The 21,429-nt window shown below is 44.1% G+C and overlaps 1 protein-coding gene across 1 annotated transcript; it reads right to left on the bottom strand.

Moving 5' to 3' along the window:
• Positions 1–613: 613 nt before the first annotated feature.
• Positions 614–21,010, bottom strand: TNFSF11 (TNF superfamily member 11). The gene is made up of 5 exons (XM_063304298.1): positions 20,771–21,010; positions 14,043–14,210; positions 4,438–4,486; positions 4,260–4,358; positions 614–1,205 (listed from the first exon to the last, which is right to left on the bottom strand). Exons 1-5 carry the CDS (start codon positions 21,008–21,010, stop codon positions 784–786), a joined length of 978 nt encoding a protein of 325 aa, XP_063160368.1. The 3' UTR covers positions 614–783.
• Positions 21,011–21,429: the final 419 nt, after the last annotated feature.

The following is a 21,429-nucleotide window of genomic DNA, read 5'->3' as shown; positions in this document are numbered from 1 at the left end:
TATAAGACACTTAAGATGCAATTCCGCCTGCAGAAAAATTGGAAAAAATAAGACACTTTGTCATTCAGAAAGTGACCGTTCCATATTAAAAATTCTACAATCCCCCCTAAACTGATTTTCTGCTTTCTTTCCCCCCCCCCTCAATGTTTTACTTACAAAATGTATGGCTAAGTTGTATCAGTGCATAGGTTGCTTTATTGAGTAACATATAAAACAAAATCTAAAAGGCATACCTCTGAGTCTTCCTTCAAAGTTGGGTCAAAGTTACTATTTTTTTTTTTAATGCAAAAATACACAAGGGTTAGATCCGAACTAACAGTGCAAACCCAAGCAAGTTTGTTCAGAAATATTCATTTAATCCAATCAGATCTGCCATGTGGGAAGCACGGTTAGCATTTTTAGCTTTTAAGGAAGTTTTAAGGAAGTTAAAGGTCAGTGGGACCTTATTTTTTTACAGATTTCAACAGCAGCTACATATACTAATGTCTTCTGGATCCAACTCTTGATTTCCTGCATGATACAAAAGTGGGCTAGCTTTTCAAAGTGTTTTTATAACCAATAGTTGAAATGCCATTCCAGATGGACTGCCAACTCATAGCCCCATAGCATTGCAGCTGAACGATCCTAACATTACGAGCTGATTTTGAAATGGAGCAGTGGGTAAAGCTGCCCAGGAAATCTCATTCATATACAGCTGGACCCCACAAGCTGTTAATTATATCCTCCAATAAGCTAACCCCGTTGAATAAATAGCACATTTTCCCTTCTAAAAAAATCATAGAATCAATCAATATCTCTTATTTTAAAAGCCCCAAAGTAAGTTCCTTCTGGGGAATGATCCAACAAGGAAGGGTAGGAGACCTGGATGCTTATAGTTTCGCCGGACTTCAATTTGAAAAACCCTCCGACGTTTACTGAGAAAAAATGAAATTCAGAATCTCCTGACCAGTTCTTGGTACTTCCCCCTTTCATCAGAATGACAGGGTTCCGCCTTTTAACATCCGTTTTGATCACATACACCATCAGCTGCAGCGTTTGACCAGTCAGGTTTCCCAACGTCTCATGGTGCCTGAAGCACACGTTGGCGTATAGGTAGTAAAAGCCGTCGTGATTGGCTATGAGTTTGCCATCGCTAAAGGTCATATTCAGAACGTTCGCCCAGCCTTTGTCATGATGCCAACACGTAAGGTTCACTTTTCCAGTGCCTGTGAAGAAAAGAGAAGAAATGAAGAAAATACTTGCCTCCTCTCTGGGGGTTAATAGCAGACAGAAGCATGGAATTTTCCATTCGTGGAAAAATGGAGCTGGAAGCTGGCCCTTGGCTTTGCAACGTACCAGGTTTTGATTTTTTTAAAAAATTAAAACAATTTAGTGAAGAAAGTAGTATAGTGTAGTTTAGGGGGATGATCAAGGGTTGAGACTCTTTTTGCTTGCCCACCCATTTTTGTCTTGGCAGCCCTAAGCTGGAGCATGTTTTGGAAATGGTATCAGCCATTTCTTGATCACTCTCTTTACCAAAAACATAAGCAAGAGGTGGAAGAAAGTTGAGTCCCAAGTCTTAGCTCAGCCAAAACTTGATTTGACTGTGAATCACTTTATACCATTTCCTATACAGGTTGTTGTTGTTTATTCATTCAGTCGCTTCCGACCCTTCGTGACTTCATGGACCAGCCCACGCCAGAGCTTCCTGTCAGTCGTCAACACCCCCAGCTCCCCCAGGGACGAGTCCGTCCCCTCTAGAATATCACCCATCCACCTTGCCCTTGGTCAGCCCCTCTTCCTTTGGCCCTCCACTCTCCCTAGCATCAGCATCTTCTCCAGGGTGTCCTGTCTTCTCATTATGTGGCCAAAGTATACAGGTAATCCTTGCTTAATGACACAATTGAGACCAGAACTTCAGTTGCTAAGCAAAGCGGTCATTAAATGAATCGGACCCAATTTTACAACCTTTTTTGCAGTGGCCGTTAAGCAAACCATGTGGTTGTTAAGCAAATCATGTGGTTCCCCATTGACTTTGCTTGCCAGAAGCCAGCCGGGAAATTCGAAAATGGTGATCATGTGACCACAGGATGCTATGACATTCATAAACACAAACCGATTGCCAGGTGCCCAAATCGTGATCACGTGACCACAGGGACCCTGTGACAGTCATAAATCTGAGGACAGGTCATAAGTCGGTTTTTTCCAGCCCTGTCGTAAGCCTGAACTGTCACTAAATAAATGGTCATTAAGTGAGGACTGCCTGTAACCTGCACAGTGCCAGATCAGGAATCAGCTTGTCATTTGGGAACAGAGACAAAGCTCTGTACCTGCAGACACCTTTAATGAGAAGTAGGGAAAATATCATTAGATTGGAGAGGGCAAGAGAGGACATGCGGGCAAGCAAAAATGGCCTCAACCCTTGATCATCCCCCTTGGCAGCTACCAGGCTCCCTCCCCACTACCACCAACTTTCTACACTTAAAGTTTGTTTTAATTTTAAAAAAATCAAAAGCTGGTATGTTGCAAAGCCAAGGCCCAACTTCCAGCTCCGTTTTTCCAAGAATGACTCTAAGACTCAAAGGAAGGGTGGCTGCAATCCAGAGCTTAATACAAAAGTGTGTCCACCTTGTCCAGAAAAAGGACGAAGATAGGAAAAAGGCTAAAAATAATGGCAGGGAGCTTTCTAGCAAATTGGGGTTCTATAATTGGTTGTATCCACAAAGCAGCCACTATCTGAAGGGGACTGCCCCCTTAGCAGCCATTTCACAAGGGCAGCCATAACCTGTTCTCAGGATCCTAAATGGCCCAGAAGGGAGCAATTTTAGCCATCATGCCACCTTCCCCCAAGAGAATGCATCTTTCCCCACTCTGTCTTTCAGATGCTGGGAAGCCAAGCTGGAACTCTGCTGCTCCCTTTTGCAAGGTCAGAAAAGCCCGACTAGGATCAGGATGCACAATTCTTGCTCAGCTTTTGGGTGGGTTGTGTAATGGTATGTGGGAATGAACTTGGTAGACATACTCAGGGACAAGGCTGAGCTAAGCTCTCAAGCTAGAGGCTTCCTAAATGTAAAAGCTGAAGTTGCTACTTGTTTATACCTTGGCTCAGATTCAGGTAACCCAGCAATGTAGTTTCTATCACTAGCTTACTTCACACTCCCAACTGTATAGGCAAAGTACAGCTTAGGGTTGATTCCCTCGTTTCATCTTCTATCTGCTCAGTTCACCAGTCCAGAAACAAAGGCCTCCTAGAGGCCTTGAGTGGCAGAATATAACTGTGATCCTTCAGTTTAGAGCAATGTTTCTCAATCCTGGCAGCTTGAAGTCCACACGTCTTCAAGCTGCCAAGGTTGAGAAACACTGATTTAGAGAGTAAGCTGTAATGGTATGTGGGAATGACCTTGGGAGACAGGAGGAAGATCCGCAGCCTAGTCTACAGTCTGATAAATGAAATTTGAGTCCAAAGGAGGAAGAGTGGTGAAAGCAACTTGGAAGGAGCCCTCCCAAGTTGTTGGGGAGAGTAAAAGTGAGGGATGGGAGGGGTACTTTCAGACTTACAAGATTGATGTCAGCCTTGTGGGGTAGCCCAGACAAAAAGCACACCCAGGAGTACTAGCTCTCTCTTTATTGTAAGGTTGTATCAATCGAATCTTGCAAGTCTGAAACTTGCACTCTCCCAAAAACTAGGGAGTGTCCCTTCTGAGAAGCTTTGGCCACCCCTCCTCCTTTGGACTCAAATGTTATTTATCAGACTGTTATCTAGGCTGCAGCTCTTCCTCCTATCTCCCAAGGTCATTCCCACATCCCATTACAGAAGCCAAGCCGTAATTCATTGAAACCACAGTGTGCCAAGCCATTTCAAACCATGCCTTCAGGTGGCAGTTTGCCCCAATAACTGCAAATGATTGTTTATCAATTCCAACTTTACATCAAATCAGTTATGCTCCTATAATTTTAATTATCATAAGATCTTATAATTTCATGTTATAAATTTTTATGATGCATCGGACCACCTTAGTTTAATGATACTTCAGTTTTGTTGTTTATCCAACTGTATCTCAGTATCTGTGCCTGATTTTCTTTACAGTGTTACTAATTCCTTACATTGTTTTAAAATAAGTAATAAGTATAATTTTGAAAAATGGTAATAATTAAAATTTTAAAAAAATTGTAATTGCCCAATTCAGATTATCATACTCAATGGCGGTAAAACAGCAAAATGCCTTGCTTCGAACTCCAACCTGCATGATAAAGCAGTAAATCTTTGAAAATGAACTTACCAGTGGGAATATTGTGGCCATCGATTATAAGATGGGCAAATGGCGCTTTCTCAGGTTTGTTCTTCTTCGGCGAATCTGGCCATGATGCTCCCATTGTTGCTATTGGGAAAACGCCATGTTAAAATCAGCGCTGAAATGTTCTATGAGTAAAGACTCCTAGCAAGAAAGCAACACTTACATTTCTCCAATCTTGACTGGTCCTTTCCAACACTCAGACGCTGGACCTCCTAAAATGGGGGGGGAAAATGCTCTTAGTACTGTGGAGCGTGACTGTAGGTAAACCTGCTGCACGATCTATCCCAGGATAGATGAGATCTGCTTTCAGATCTTGGGCTACAATTCCCAGAATGCCTTAGCACTGGTTGAACTTCTGGGAACTGAAGTCCCAAACATCTGGGAAGACAAAGTTGCTTATGCCTCTTTGGTGGCACTATTTAATGGCAAACGTTGTTACCAAGTTCATGCCAAGCTGCAAATCACATTCTGTCACTGCTAAGTCTTGATGTTTAAATCCCAAGGTTTTCTTTATGTTCCCATATATGTGCTCATACGTGCTCTGTAGCTATGAACAGCTATGAGGACTAAAATGCTTATGAGCCTTGTTAGAATCATTTGCCCCACTTCCCTCAACTTGAAAGTGCACCCAGAAATCCACGTGACTTTGCCTCCACTGAGGTTAGAAGCTGTATTTCACGGGGCACAAACTATGCTGCACCAGATGCCCAGAGACTTCCTCTTCAGGTTTCAAAACATTATAAACCCACAGCTGTGGTGACATCATCACGTCGGACAGGATCCGCACTTAGCACTAGGTCCAAACACACATCATCGCGTTCCCCAGGACCTCTGAAGCAAGGAAGACTCCCATTTCCATGGAAGACCCCTCAGCATCTAGAATCGAATTAATGGGGGATATCGATTCCTTGAAGAATGCTTCTAAGAGAGAGGTCTATAACCCAAACCATGGAAAAAGGGGAATGACCATTTTGGGAGTGAGATCAAAGACACAATCTTTCTATGCCTTTCACCTTAATCTTCCAAATTTACGTGGTGTAAATTAATGGAACTGGCACAAACGGCTAAGTTAACAGCATTGATAAGAGAAAATACTGTGTCTGGATTCGTTACTATTTGGAAATCGCTTTTGGACTATTTGCTTGTATCTGGAAAAAAACGAAGACTTGATTTTGGGTTTTGATGATTAAAAGGTTTGGTTTTATAGAAATAATGTTACAAAAGGTTTAACTAATGGTAAGGGATCACATTTGCATAATATGTATTTATATCTGTGTTGGAGAAGGTCGGAAGTCATTTTCCTTCTATGTTTTCTATCTATTTCTGCACTTTTATCGTTTTGCCTTTTTCTTTAGTTCTATATTCTATCTTTTCTATATTCTATCTTTTGTACTTTAACTATACTTTGAAAATTAATAAAGATCTATTTAAAAAAAAACCCAAATATATGTGGGCGTGCAGTATTCAGTCTCTCATTATCTAAGCATAACCCAGAGAGAATGCTGGGAAACAATGATGAGATTAATGCTAAGAAAAAGATCAAAATCATTATCTCGCAGGAAATCGACTGGTTTCTAGCTCTGCCAGTCAGGAAGGAAGCTGAAAAGAAAGCATAAAGCTTTCAGAACACTCACTAGCAAGCCACGGAAAATGGTCCAGTGAATCGAAAAGCAACTGCAAAAATAAATGTCAGCGTTATAGCTAATGGTGAAAAAAATGACCACAAAATAAACTCTATCAAGGTGTCTGCAAAATTCCAATCATAAAGAACCTCCAGTATTTTGGAACAGGAACAGGGTTGGAAAGGACAATAACTTTCTTGATTGGGTTCCTCACAGTTCCGGTTCAATTAATCTTCAGCTCTGAGATCCATTAATTCACAACACACCACCACATTTTATTTTTGGGCTTAAGGGTTTTTTCTCTCTCTCTCCTTTTTAAGAGCAGGTCCAGAGGCAAAAAAGGATGGTTCTCCTCCGTCTTACACAGTTGTGTAAAAGAGGCTATTCCTGTCAGCAGATATTTTTTACTCCTGCAAGGCAAGTTGCAGCTATCAACACTCCTTTTTCTAAGCAATCGAGAATATTGGATTTCTAATCCCCTTCTTGGGATCTGGTCGCCCTAGAGACAAACATGGAAAGAAAGGCATGTATGGTTTAAAAGGCTAAGATGAGCTTCTTGTGAACCAGCTAAAAAGGTGCTTTGCACAAAGGTCTACATACAAATACACTTTTTGAAAGGGTATCTGAGGAGGCCCCTCGTAGGAACATTTCAGTGCTACCCAGAGAGCACACTGATGCATGTGGGACAGGGGAGAAAGAACCAAAATCCCTCCTCATGTCCAACAGCAATATGTGCATACAGTTGTATACACTGATAGCCCATTTTTCACAGTCCACAATCGGTGGACAGCATGAAAATATTCCTGTCACAATCATGGCCACAATGTGTAAAGACACTAATGAAAGCACTACGCAGCCCAATCTGTACAGCTCTTCCATGTTCTATCAATATCTGGAAGAAGCATTTGAGCTATCCTGAAGACTCTTGGTAGACAAGACGTTAGCCCTGATCCTAAACTAGAAGGAGGTCATAGTTGAGCTGTCTTTACTGACTTTGTGCCCTCTGACTATCCCAAAGTCCTCAGATTCTCACTGCTCTGTGGTTGTGCTTTTAAAATAAGAACATTTTCAGATATCCCATTCTTTATCTATTGTCCTCCAAGAAGAGGCTGAGGCAACTGGGTAGCCTTGCCAAAATGACCGAGTGACTTTCAAGCATCCGGACAGGCATCATGCAGGAAAAGGTCAAAATGCGTTTTCTAGCCCCTCACAGTGCAAAACAGTAAACCGTGGGCTAAATTACAGGAGAATCCATATCTCACGTCCTGCCAAAGTATCCACCTTACCTGCAATGGCAAAGAACTTATAACACAGTTAGTAGTAATTTTAATTTTCCTCACAAGAAGAGATCACCACTTTCCTTTCAAGTTTTAGATGTATCAAGGGTACTGATGAAATGTCTATTTCTAGCTTTAGTTTACAATTGACTGGCCCCTTCTTCACAGCTGACTGGTTTGGGCTTTCATGTAATCTTCACGTATACATTGTCAACTGTTGTGCATGTTTTAATGTTTGTTGGTTTGGTCTTGGATTGCAAACAAACAAACAAACAAACAAAGGCTGCAGGTAAGGAATAACTTCCCAATATTATTATTGGGAGCCCGATAGTGGATATCTTCAAGGAGAGGCTGGAAAGGGATGCTTCAATCTGGATTGCTGCACTGAGCAGGGCCGGATGTGATGGCCTTAATGGATTCTTTCCCTACTTCTATGATTCCAAGAACCATTTGATGATATTTTTGCTTCATCTCCCAAGAGAGAGAGAGAGAGAGAAGAAAAAAAAAAAAAACGATAAATGAAGGTCCCAAATGGGCCTTGGTGTCACACACTTACTTCATACTTCATACCCTCACTTAAGCCATAGACCAGAGATTCGCGGTTGGATTCTATAAATACCACTAAAATCCCAACGTCAAGCATCTTATACAGAATACGTAAATGTTTCTTTATGAAAGGCCATCCTGGAGGTACAGCGGGTGAAGTGTTTTGTTGCCAAGTGCAAAGACAAGTCTCAGCCTGACTGAGCTCCCCTGAGCTGACAGCAACTGGGATCACTGCCAAGGAAAGGGTGAGTGGAAAGCGCTCCATCAGCTGACCAGTGTATCCGATGCTCTCTTCTGCCAAGTGAGGGCAGACTGCTCCAGGATGAATGTGGTTTGCAAAAGGCCTTCTAAGGTCTTGCACAAAAAGTCATCAAACCAGCGAGAAAGAAAAACATAATTTGTTGACATTGTTTGAATAAATTTGATAAGCCGGGCATTTTACTCACACTTGCCAAGAACTAAGGAAAACTGTCACTGCAGCCTTCAGGTTCCAGTGGAAATAAGGCCCACTGATGTGAGCAGAGAATTAAAGGGGCTGCCTGTGTGGCTGTTGGTCTTTATTTCCCTGCAATTGGCACAGGCCAGGTGGCTCCACAAATCCTTTTAAGACCTGGAAGAGACCCCACCAACTAGCTTTGAACTTTGCTCTCCTTCAGAGGGCTCCAGAGCATCTTCAATTAGCTGTCTTTCAGTTCTACTGCTCCATTTAATTGCCTTTCTTTTCCTCACCTCTTTGTCACCGAGAATTCCTCTCCCAATCTGTTTCCCTTGTAGCTGAAATTCACTAATCACACTATAACAAATGAGGGCTTGCTCATTTCCATCCCATTGCTTCTCAGATCTATTAAGGGAACTGTCTGTCTATCAACTACAGGTATCAGCATTGCTGAAAATAAGACCAACGGCCTAGCTGCATTCAGTGGCTTTTAAATAGGGCACCCCCCAAAAGGTTTGGGTTGCAAAGGTCACAGTGTAGCACAGACACATTTCCCAATTACGCAGGAATATCTGCGCATGGAAAACAGCCACACCCTCCCAATAGGCCAGGCACTCACAAAACCGAGAGAGTATTTCCAAGGCAGAAAGACTGACATGGCCTATCACTAAGGCAACTGTGGCTAAATGCGCTTCTCTCCTCTCAGTTACCTCTACATTTACATAAACCAGAAATGCTTATTAGATCCATTTGGGAAAGAGGCTATGTTTCAAGCACAGAAATCCAATTCCACCCTGCGTGGATCCATAAATAAATAAAATTCTACATTGCAGAAAGCTCTACTAAGCACTCTTTCTTCAACACAATCCTGGTAAAAAAAACTCTGAACGAGTGCAATTAAAACCTCTTGCCAGATTTTTTATTACCAGAACTGTGACGATGCAAGCATCCCTCCATGGCAATAAAAAAGGAAATGAACCAAGAGATTTCTGCACAAGGGTCTAGTACCCTGCCAAGCTTTCGGCACCCTTAGATCAGATCATAATTAGATTTAAATAGAGCTAAACATGCAGTGATGCATAAGAGAGCGAACACTCTAAAGACTCTGGAGAAGTTGGCTGAGTCAATGCTCATAATGCCTGCCCAATATCTGGTGATGGTTTCATGTGAAGTCAGCATACTGCAGCCAATTTTTCAGGATCTGCTGTGATGAAGGACAGCCAATGTTGAAAAAGGCTAAATGGGGTTCTGCTTGTCATGGTTGGTTCCCCAATAAATAAAGATGCAGAAGACTGTTGTTTAAACAACCAGCTATAAGATCCTCTTTTACTGAATGAACAGACCTAACACTTCACAGGAAGGCAGTTAAAAGGAAATTAAAGAAGTCACTGCCTTATCTACTTTGGGAATATATTGGCTTTGGAAGGAAAACAGTTGAGTTGCCGCACTTCCTGTGACCCCATCTCTTTCTTCTCAAGAAATCTCATTAGAAAGCCTGTGAGAATCGTGCTCGAAACAGAATGCTTTTGGTTAGAGGCAGATGCCAAGTTCTCTTCTGCCAATCTGGGGGCAGATTTTTCTAAAATGAATGTGGTTTGTGACTCTAAAGTATCAAACTTTCAGCCTGAGGCAGGTACCTAAGAGTTGAGAGGACTTCTTCTGAACGCATGCAGAAAACATCTTCTTTTAAGCAATCCAGTCTTGAAATCTTCCCAACTGTATGATGCTTTTGTTGTAGTGGTGCTTTCAAGGAAAATACAAACCACATTCCCTTAAGGACAGTACTCTATATAAAATAGAACATGGGTCTATTAGGCCTGCCAAAGCTAGCGTGAGAGCCTTTTGCACTCGTCATGTGGAATGAATGGGGTGCCTTTTTTATATGGGGTGTTTCAGGCCTTGGTGCTCTCCCCATGCTATTTACCATCTACATGAAACTTTGGGGGCACATCATCTGCCAGCTGTACATCTCCACCCAGAGCAAAAGAGAAGATGCCATGAAGTTCCTTAGCCAATGGATGGAGATTGAAGCAGTTTGCATATTGGCTGGTAAAACACAGTTTAGCAGCATAAGCACTACAGAGCAGGCACTACATGGGCTTCCAATAGATTTCCAAGTCCAGTTCAAGGCACCAATTCTAACCTACAAAGGATAGCTACGACAGCCTCTCCTCCAGGTTGTCTCTGGTGCTTCTCCATTGTTTCTTCAATAGAGTAGCTTCTCCACCCAATACCCAGCTAGCCTCTACTTTGGTCATTGCCAGGAAAACTGTTTAAAATTTGGAGATTAAGATCTATGCTTTGCCTGCTATCTATTTGGCAGTGTGTGTGTGCTACCTTAGATTTGTATCTTTTTAATGAGTGTTATGATGTGATTATATGCGAAGATCTATCTCCCTTCAGAAGTCCATGAAGTTGAGAAAGGTGGAAGGAAAGAGAAGAAGAGGATGACCAGAAGCAAGGTGGAGGGACTCCATTGTAGTAGTGATAGGTGAGGAGTTGGGAGACCTGAAGGGCCAAGCTGGGGATGCTGGAGAAAGTCTATCTATGTGGTCGCTAAGGCTTGACAACAATTCAGTGGCACATAATCAATCAGTAGAGAGCCAGTTTGGTTAGTGGTTAAGGTTCTGGGCTAGAAACTAGGAGTCTGTGAGTTCTAGTTCTGCCTTAGGCATGAAATCTGGCTGGGTGACCTTGGGCCAGTCCCTCTCTCTCAGCCCAAGAGCCAATCAGGTGCAGTATGAGAGTTCTAGTCCCGCCTTAGGCATGAAAGCCGGCTGGGTGGCCTTGGGCCAGTCCCTCTCTCTCAGCCCAAGAGCCAATCAGGTGCAGTATGAGAGTTCTAGTCCCGCCTTAGGCCTGAAAGCCGGCTGGGTGGCCTTGGGCCAGTCCCTCTCTCTCAGCCCAAGAGCCAATCAAGTGCAGTATGAGAGTTCTAGTCCCGCCTTAGGCATGGAAGCCGGCTGGGTGGCCTTGGGCCAGTCCCTCTCTCTCAGCCCAAGAGCCAATCAGGTGCAGTATGAGAGTTCTAGTCCCGCCTTAGGCCTGAAAGCCGGCTGGGTGGCCTTGGGCCAGTCCCTCTCTCTCAGCCCAAGAGCCAATCAGGTGCAGTATGAGAGTTCTAGTCCCGCCTTAGGCCTGAAAGCTGGCTGGGTGGCCTTGGGCCAGTCCCTCTCTCTCAGCCCAAGAGCCAATCAGGTGCAGTATGAGAGTTCTAGTCCCGCCTTAGGCCTGAAAGCCGGCTGGGTGACCTTGGGCCAGTCACTCCCTCTCAGCCCAACTCGGTGCAATGTTGACTAGCCTCCTCGGGGTGCACCCCGGGCAACGTGACTTGTCATGGCTAAATAGTCTACACATCTGGCTGCTGGACCTCACAAGGATTTCCCAGCAAGAAAAAGCAGCATGAACACCAAACTGCTATGCCATGCGATTAAAACAAGATTAATAAGTGGTGTGGTTTTATGGCTTTACTGTTTTATGGCTCAAGTTTGTGAACTGCCTAGAGATGGACAATATGGTGGAATACAAGGAATGGAAATAAATCTAAAAAATAAACCTAACAGACAAGCTTATACCCTTAAACAGCTCATTGTCTTATAAATACAGAAGAGGAGCCAATGAATGGGTAGATAGTTCCAGAACTGTTCATAAAGAATATTAAAACTGAAGCTCAATGGACACATGAGAGAGTCAAGTGTTTTGTTTCTTTCTCAATATTCAATATTCATCGTTTTCTGGAAAACACATGGCATAAAACACTAGTTAGGGGACAGGGAGCTGAAATCAGACAGGCAGGATCAGTATATTCCTAGATTTTTTTTTCATCTCCATAGAGATAATGATTCTGTATTACGTCCAATGAAAGTGCTTATCAGCAACAGTTTGGAGGATTAGGTTTGGATTGCAAAAAATTGGGTTTAAATCCTTGTAGAGATATGAAGTTCTCAGCATCACTTGGACAGAACACTAAATCAGAATGGAGTTGGGAGATCTGCCACTAACATGGTATACAAGATCCATGCTAATGACCTCCTGTCCCCTCTTTATGCCCCAACCAAATTTGAAAAAAGTTTGGGCAAGAAACCCATGAAGGTCTTCATTGAAATTTCAAGCCAAATTTCAACACAACTGGAGCAGGTTGAAGCTGGGAAAGGAAGGGTAAACTTTCTCCACCCAGTGCATTTTGAAACCCAAACTAGGGAGGGTTGTAATCCAGTGTAGGTCCCAAGGGCAATTTTCCATTTTAACTCAAAGTGACAACATTAAGTCCACTATATTCAAGATTCCTTAATCCATATCAGGGTTTTTTTTTAATCAATTCAATCATGTCTGATTCTCGGAGACTGCATGGACAAGTCCCTGCAGTTTTCTTGGCAGCAAGATATTTGAAAGTGGTTTGCCATTGCCTCCTTCCTAGGGCTGAGAGAGAGGGACTGGCCCAAGGTCACCCAGCTGGCTTTGTGCCCAAGGCAGGATTAGAACTCCTGGTCTCCCGGTCTCTAGCCTGATGCCTTAACCACTACACCAAACTGGCTCTCTTATCAGGGTACTTGACTCAAAATCACAAAATCACATTCCAGCTTTCAGGTTCTGTAGAACTGTTCATCAAGCAAGATGATAAATGGAAATGGAGTGATATGTTAATTATCACATTGATTAACTGACTGAGCTTTCATGCTAGCTTTTTCATGCCAAGGGCATCCTTGGGAAGATGGGGCTAGGAATGTTGGAGGGGGGTTGTTAAAAAATCAAGATGGTAGCTGCAACTTTGTGATCAAAGCATGTATTTTACATGTATGAATGCATGTAAAAAAGGGCAGGGCTTCAACCACACAGTCATGACTACCACCTTCACTTTTTTTACCTCGCTCACCTGGGGGTGCAATTACCTCACCTGAACATCTGACACAAAGCCATTTGCATATCTGCCACTTCCACATTCCAACACATGAAATACATACCATTTTAAATTTCTTTCTTTTCCCCCCTTTTTTTGCTTTATTTACATAGTGCTTCAAAGGTGGTGTGAGAGTTCAAAAATAATTAGCAAACCATAAACCAAGGATCCAAAGCACATCACTCCAAAGTGTTCATCATAAAATGAGCGCTGTAGTACTTTAAAACCAACAAATGTAGAGCAATGTTCCAAGTTCCTACTCATTCATGTGCACAGAGATATACATATATTTACTTAAGTTCTATGAAGTCATATTTACTTACGTGATATGAAAAATGTAAGTCTATTTTAGTTCTTACATCTATATTAAAGTAAAGGTAAAGGTTTCCCTTGACATTAAGTCCAGTTGTGTCAACTCTAGGAGGCGGTGCTCATCTCCGTTTCAAAGCCGAAGAGCCGGCGTTTGTCCGTAGACACTTCCTCTGTGGTCATGTGGCCGGCATGACTGAACGGAATGCTGTTACCTGCCCGCCGAAGCGGTACCTGTTAATCTACTCACATTTGCATGTTTTCAAACTGCTAGGCTGGCAGGAACTGGGACTAGCAACGGGAGCTCACCCCGTCATGCAGATTCGAACCGCTGACCTTCCGATCGGCAAGCTCAGCAGCTCAGCGGTTTAACCCGCATAATTTCAGTGCAAAATGCATTTTCTCCTTGCTGTTAGTGCTAACCCCTAACTTGTGCAGGAGCTTTTCTCAGTCTTTTAAAACAACCAACCCTCTATTGCTTCATCTTTATTATGAGGAGAAAATAGGGTTTATTCTCCATAGACTGGCTCAGTTCACAAGACTGCACTCAAAAGAAGGACATTCCTTATACTTTACTTCCAATTTGAGGCTTTTGTGTGATGGTAACTGCATAAAGGGTCTGGGGTACCTCTGAGACTTCCACAAAATTCCAAGTTTGACGCACCCCCGGAGTAGACTGACCTTTTGCATTACTCTTTGAAAAGCCTGCTTCATCCTTTGACATGATTCAGAGAATAGCCTTGTCTCTTGGTTGGCCAAGGTGGTTTCTTGCAGATCTACATTCCCCTGAAGTCTCAAGAAGGACCTTAAACAGTGGGCATCCTCTTCAGAAATTCTGTGAGGGTCCATCTGGAACAAATTATTCAAAAACAGCTAACTGCTTTCAAGTCATACATTTTTAACCCCAAAGCCATAGAGAGACCCCTGCTCAGGACAAACAAAACCCCAAATCTCCCTTTATGAAAGATCAGAGCTATTAATGGTGAATAGGTCTATCAGCAGCTGTTAACAGTGCGGTCTCCAAATTTGTTTCTTTCTCGCATCTAAAGAAAGAGGAACCCTGGAAGTGATTTGGACCAGAACCACATTTCTAACAGATCAATTGTTGCAGATAACTAGGATTGGAAAGAGCATTTCCATCCTATGTGAAATCAGCTAATATGCTACCTTTGAACTCACTATGCAGATTAGACTCAACCACACCAGTATTATTTACGTTTGAGGAAAATACCATGTGAAGGAACAGGAGCAGGGAGGAATTATGTTTGATTTTGCTGGTAAATCTTTCATAATTCTTAGTGGCAGAAGTAGGGATGGTGCAAAGCTTTAGGTAGATGGCTTTATTGACTGACTGATTGCATTTACACCTTGCCTGAAGCTCTCAGAGATGGAGGGAGAGAGGGAGGAAGAAGGGGGAAGAAGAAGGGAGATCGTCCCCACCTTCAGGCTTACATTCCAAAATGACAGGAGAATGAGAGTGGATGAAAAGGAAAAAGGAATCAGTGGTGGAGAGGCCAAAAGATAGAAGAAGTATAGATTAGGGACTGTGGTTTGCAGTGGTCAAATGAAGTCATGCATTACAAGCAGTTGTTAGAAAAATAGAAGTTAAGGGAACGGAGAACCCTGAGATCCATGACAGTTTCTGCCACAATAAATTGGTCACTTCTAAGACATCCCCAGACCCTTTCTTGGTTTTGCTTCAACACACTTACCCCTCTGTAAACTGTATTCCCATTCCCTCAAAATAGGGGGGAAAAACACTATTGATGCCAATGGAGGGAAAAAAGAAATAAAAAAGCAGAGATTCTGAACAAAGTACGCCATGCAGTAATCTTCCTGGGAAATCCTGGGGAACTCTTTCAACACATCTGTGGCTGAGCAGAACTCCAATCCATACTGTCAGCCAGAAGTAAAACTTAGTTCCAAACTGACAGGAGTAGAATTGAATGAGAAGGAAAAAGGAGGCTTACAGATGAGTAGACCTTCCACTCCCTGCTTATTGGGAGAAATTGTCTGCCAGCAAGATGAGCTTCCTTTCTCCAGAATGTAAGGGATGCACTTGATCACAATCACAGTTTTCGATTCAAGAAGTTTATTGCTGGGCTACCTCCTGCAGAGATGAAGTTATTGGGTGGGTAGGTTATCTGATGCCTATTTAAGAAGTATTATGGGTTACTACCCTAACAAAGAAGACTGGAAAATGATTCTGGATACATAGGTATGCTTCCTAGTGCATAAATTGCCTCTCTGAAATGCAGACAAACCAAAGGAAACTGGAAAGACCCAGGGAGCCTCATCCAACGTTTCGAAAGAGAAGAACCAAATGTGGCTGATTTTTAAGTACAGTAAGTAATATCTGGCTTGTTCACATGCAGAACACACAACTTTCCAAGAAGTGAGACAGCTGTGGTAAAACCAAAGCCCACAAGTATACTTGCTTTTGTCTAGACAGTTTATCAGTGAACTTGAATCCAGCAAAAAGTTGAATTAAAAAGTGAAGAGCTTGTTTGCTGGATGTGATGGATATGGATATTCCCGTGGGATTTTCCATTTAGATATTGCTAGTATTCTAAGAACACAGCAGGTAGCAGCGCCTAGACAGCCCTGGCTGATCTCAGAAAGACGACCAAGGTCAGGCTTGGTTTGTACTTGGGTGGAAGACAACCAAGAAATCAGAGGACTTTGAGCTAAGCTGGGAAGTTGAAAAAATATCCTGGAGGAAGATAATGGCAAGCCACTTTTATGTCGCTCCCAAGAAAACATGTCCATGTAGTCCCTAGCAGTTAAATTCAACTTGAAGGAGAGTTAAATTTTTAAAAAACATACAATTTACCATTGGCCAAGTGTAATCCTAAACTAGTGGCTAGTTTTGCTCTCAAAAGTTCACACACTGGGCTATGCACAGTTCAAAAATAATTCAGGGGAAGTTCTCCAGAACCTCTGTCAGCTATTCATTAAGCAGCCCAACTTTTTCAGGCGTCTGCAGGAGCCTGAAAAAAAAACAAGTCTATTTTAATGAATAGCAAAGAGGGGCTATGCTGAGGAAAGATCCAAGGCACTTTAAATCTTTTTCAAAGGATAGACTTTGCATTAGATAAAAATGTACTTATCTATGTCATTCTGTTATATATATTCCAATTTTTTGTCCATTAGGACAGTCAAGGCACCTGATAACAATAAAAAATAAAATGGTCAGGTAGAAAGGTCTTCCGTCCCTTCCTAAAACAGAAGGAATGCTATTCCTCCCAAAGAAATGCATTCAATAGCTTGAGCTCAACATGGGAGAAGCCCTTTTCAACCTGCCTGACCAACAGACCTTGGAAAGGTCCTACGCTGTTTAAGATTTCAAAGGTTAAACCCCAAACCTTAGATGGTATCTGGAGATCAATTAGCAATCACTGCAGATCTTTTAGCATGGGCATGATATGTTTGCTGCAGCTAGCAGCCTACCTGTCACAACAGACATCCATAGAAGGTTCCAGACACTCTCCAAGGGTATCCCCATGTACCGTGTCAGGATGCAATCAAGCTTTAGATCAACTGCTAAGGAATTGTTACAGCTGAGACATGAGGAACAATTCTCCTTGCTAGTAGGAATCCAAAGATACTGAGGGGTCAAGAAAGAGTCCCAGAATGAGGGACTATTCAGAAGCCCAGAGCCTCAATTTCTACTTACCACCATCTCCTCCATCTCACCTGGTTTTAATTTCAGCCCCCTTTTGAACTGAGGCAATGGGCAAGAAGTATATTTCCTTGCTAGACTGATGGATTGATTGATTGATTGATTTTGTGCCATCAGGTTGGTGTCAACTCTTAGCAGCCACACATACAGATTTTCTCCATGATGATCTGTCTCTAACCTGGTCCTTCAGGGCTTCCAATGTTGCCATCGCCACTGTGACTGAGTCCATCCACCTTGTTCCTGATCAACCTCTTCTTTTTCTTTCCATCTTTCCCAACATTAGAACCTTGCTAGACTTGCCCCAATAGTTACCTTAGGAAGCAGGTAACTCAAGAAATTGCCTTATAATGAGTAAGATTTGTCATCTAGCCCAGCAGTAGGGTTTCACACTCATGTGAGTTCCTAGATCAGCCGTGTTTTTGTAGAGCCATGACATCCCTCTGCAGTTTAGCCATAACCAAGTCAGGGCTGCTGTTAAGCGTGCCCTCCCTTAACTCGCCTCCTGGTTATTGGCTAATCCTATGGCCTGAGAGCTAGTTTGGTGTAGCGGTTAAGGCTCTATTGTTGGTGTAGTGGTTAAGGCACCGGGCTAGGAACCAGGAGACCTGGAGTTCTAGTCCCACCTTAGGCACAAAGCCAGCTGGGTGACCTTGGGCCAGTCACTTTCTCTCAGCCCTAGGAAGGAGGCAATGGCAAACCACTCCTGAAAAACCTTGCCAAGAAAACTGCAGGGACTTGTCCAGGCAGCCTCCAAGAATCAGACACAATTGAAAGGATTAAAAAAAAATGACCTGCTTAAACCTCTCCTGATCCCCTTAAGGATGCTCTGCTCCCTGGCCAAAGGTTTATTAAAACGATTCCCCAAAATCTCATATAGGCTTCTTTCTCATTACTTGTTCCCTATTTTTTTCCCTATACATGCAGGAATTGGAGCTAGGACCATGCAAACCACGGGCACCCTCCCATTCAGTCTAACATTCCTTTGTTTCAGGCTGGACTTGCCTAGCTAGTGTCCTTCAAGCATGCTTTATCTTGGTAACTACACCCCTCATCTAGTCTTTCCCCCTTTGATGATCACCAGAAGTTGACTTCAGCTCCAATAATCAACCTCTATCTCTGCTTCTAAGGCAGTGTTTCTCAACCTTGGCAACTTTAAGACGCATGGACTTCAACTCCCAGAATTCCCCAGCCAGCATGCTGGGGGGAATTCTGGGAGTTGAAGTCCATGCATCTTAAAGTTGCCAGGGTTTGAGAAACACTGTTCTAAGGCTTCACTTTGGAAAGTAAAAAGATGCACTTGGATGCAGCTTTGATGCATCAACCAGGTGCACGTTCCAGCTATCATTCTCTACCTTTTTTCAGTTCCTTGTTTTGATTATATAGGGCAACCAGGGCTGTACAAAATACTTAGCCATGCCACAAATATACGGAACGGAACTATGCTTGTGTTTTGCTGCTGGGAAAGTAAAAAGAGAAGAATGAAAGAAGAGCCATCTGCAACATAAGGCAATGCAAAATGAAATGAATGCTGTTCTTCCAGTGGGGAAATGCAAGAGAATCTTGAAGGATGCTGTGTTTATGCATACAGTGTTTAAAAAATGCATTTTTTCCCAGATTGATTTCACTCAGAAACAGAGTAGAATCTTTACATGCCTCTGTGCTATTTATCATGCTGAGGGGGAAAATCCTGACCCTTTCATTTCATCTGCAACGTTCACACAGGCATGTCTGTAACACATGAATGCCTTCATGACCAAGAAACTTTTTCTTTTTCAGAAAGATCTGAAAAAGAAAAACCTAATCTCAGAACTGCTTTCTGCTGAGGTGGTGGTGGGGGGGAGGAAATAACAGCAAACATCAACTTTCAACTTCCTTTTAAGGTTCTGGGCTTTTGTTTAAAGGAAAGCCAAAAGAGCAAGAAAGCCATCTCAACCAATGCACAGGGTAATTTCCAAGAAAAAAGCAAGGTCTTTTTTCAACCCCAAATATAAACCACATTGGAGATTCCTCCCCCCCAATTCTCTGCCACTAGCAATTCAAACCTAGTGCACACTGTGTATTGTGTTGCCCACAATAAAACCGTCTTTATGTGCTAGAATGGGGCCTGCAATTCCCAAAATGAGAGATTAAGGCATTTCTCGCATCCCTTGACAAACAGAAGCAACATTATTTATCTCTTTGCCAAACTTTTGGAGAGAAATGCTTTGAACGGACGCCAGTCCTAACAAGTTAGCGATTTCCCCCAAGTGAATGTATCTCAATCTGAGGATGTCTCCTCCAAATCACATCTTCCATTCCTTGGTAAAAAAAAAAAACCATCGCGCTGGACACAGGCACGAATTTGCCAAATTCTCAGAGTGTGGATGCAGGGAGCAGGCTGCAAAACTCTTTATGCAGCCATGTCAATACAAAGCAAGAGAAATGGAGTTTCGCTCTTTTGGGGAGCAGCATGGGGAGCAGGCGAAGAATTACCAGGTGTCTCAACCACACTGGACCAGCTTGTTAGAATTAGCGATGACATAGCTGGCTCGGCAGCCCAGCCCAGAACGGGATCATGCCTGGGGTGGGGAGAATGCTCCCCTCTTTAGAATCACAGGGGGACATGGTTTTGCTCCCCAAAACATCCACAGCACTGTCTGGCCATCCAGAAGTTGAGTTTAGTATGCATCATTTCAGAGCCAGCTATATTTGGTTCCCAAAACAACCATAAAGTTATCCACGGTTCCGTCAAACTCTCTTCAGCTTGCCATCCCTTAAAATTCACCCTTTCAATTGCATTGTTCAATCCAAACTATGCTGAACTTTCTAATCAAGTTATAAAACTGATCTATCTGTAAAAACAGAGAGAGAGAGAGTCAGAGAGAGTCAGAGAGAAAGAGAAACCTTCACCTTCTTAACTCTGCATGGCTTCTCCTTCACCTTGTTCTCAAGCGGCATAGAAAACATTTACACCTTGGGACTGGATGCATCCTGTCAACATCAACGTTCAGCTGGCCAGGAAGATCACAAGAAAATCCACAGTCTAATCAACCCTTTGCCACATGCATCCCTCAGCAACTTGAACAGGATGCCCATTTCATTTCACAAATGCCTACAACAAGATCTCAACTTCAACTTTTTTTCCCTCTTTTCTTCCTAGGTGGGTGGGAGAGGACACAGTTTACTAAACTTAGCTGTCTCTGGCTCTGTCTTTCTGCCGGGGTGGCTTTCCCTTGAGGTCAAGTGGGCATCCTAAAGAAAGCAGACACCGTTAGGGAATCAAGCCAGGGGATGCCAATCCACCTTTGCCAACCAGTGGTAACTCTCCTTCACTAGCTACCCACTGGTCCTTCGCCGATCTCTAACACACACACCCTGATCCTGCAGACCAAGAATGGCCCAGCAATCATTCCCAGGCACTCTGCATCCCTAATGAAGGTCGCCTTGGCTGGTGGGTTTGAAGTAAATGGGGAAAAAGGATTCAGGAAACAAAAACCACCTCGCGCAGCAGGGGGGCCACCAGTCTGGCCCCAACAGATGCGAAGTTTGCAAGAGAGGCGGCTTCCCCGCTGGAGTGGTGATCTCTGATTTCATTTGCCCTGCTTTCAAAAGAACTGGGTCTGTCAGAGGAGATCCACTTAGGGAAAAGCAAAGGGATTGCGACCCTCGACCAAGCAGTGGTCCCAGCCTTTCGGGACCAACTGCCCCATCTCGGCAGCCGGGCCGGCCACCCGGACCGGCCCCTCACCTGCGCTTTGAAGTAGAGGAACAAGGCCACGCTGCAGATCACCTGGCCGAGGCCCAGCAGGACCAGCGCGGCTAGGAGAGCTCTCGAGGCGGACGGGGAGTGGGACGGTGAGGCCGCGCCGCCGGGCGCCTGCAGCGGCAGCAGCGGCTGCGGCGGGGCGCACTCGTGCGCGGCGGCGCTGGCGCCCAGCTCCTCGGCGCCGCGCGAGTACTTGGAATAGTCTCGGCTGGCGCGCCGCATCTCCGAGCGCTCCCGCGGACCTGCGCTCCCGAGGCTGAGCGGCCGAGGCGCTCCGGCCGGGCATTTATCAACTCGGCCGGGCGCCGCGGCCAATGGGGGTCCGTCCCCCGGGCGACTCCGCCTTCCTCGAACGCCAGGCGCCGCCCGCGGGGCTGCGGTCCCGGGGCTGAGGTCCCCCGCGCACTCCGGGACCGGCAGGCGGAGAAAGGCGCCCCTGCGCGCGTTCGCCCCGCGCGCGCCACCAGATCGGGGGCAACTCTAAGGGCGGCGCGTGCGGGGAAGATGCCAACTCGGTTAGTTGCAGGTGGGGGGTGGGGGGTGGGGGGTGGGGGTCAGGAGAACCCAGCCGCTTTGACTAGGCTCAGGGTGCCAGTGCAGTACCCAAGCTAAGCCTGCCGTGTGAACGCTTGAGTGGTGGT

This window comes from Candoia aspera, chromosome 5, assembly GCF_035149785.1.
Source record: "Candoia aspera isolate rCanAsp1 chromosome 5, rCanAsp1.hap2, whole genome shotgun sequence".
Taxonomy (NCBI): domain Eukaryota; kingdom Metazoa; phylum Chordata; class Lepidosauria; order Squamata; family Boidae; genus Candoia; species Candoia aspera.
Note: the sequence above shows the minus strand (reverse complement) of the source record. Positions and strands in the feature narration are given on the sequence as shown.

Excerpts from the sequence above, each read along its gene's own strand:
- TNFSF11 (XM_063304298.1), bottom strand. The coding sequence starts at position 21,010 with ATGCGGCGCGCCAGCCGAGACTATTCCAAGTACTCGCGCGGCGCCGAG. Across the intron at positions 14,211-20,770 it reads TCCTCTACTTCAAAGCGCAG|ATGGACCCTCACAGAATTTC; the intron begins GTGAGGGGCCGG and ends AATTTGTTCCAG. Across the intron at positions 1,206-4,259 it reads TGGCCACAATATTCCCACTG|GCACTGGAAAAGTGAACCTT; the intron begins GTAAGTTCATTT and ends TTTTCTTCACAG.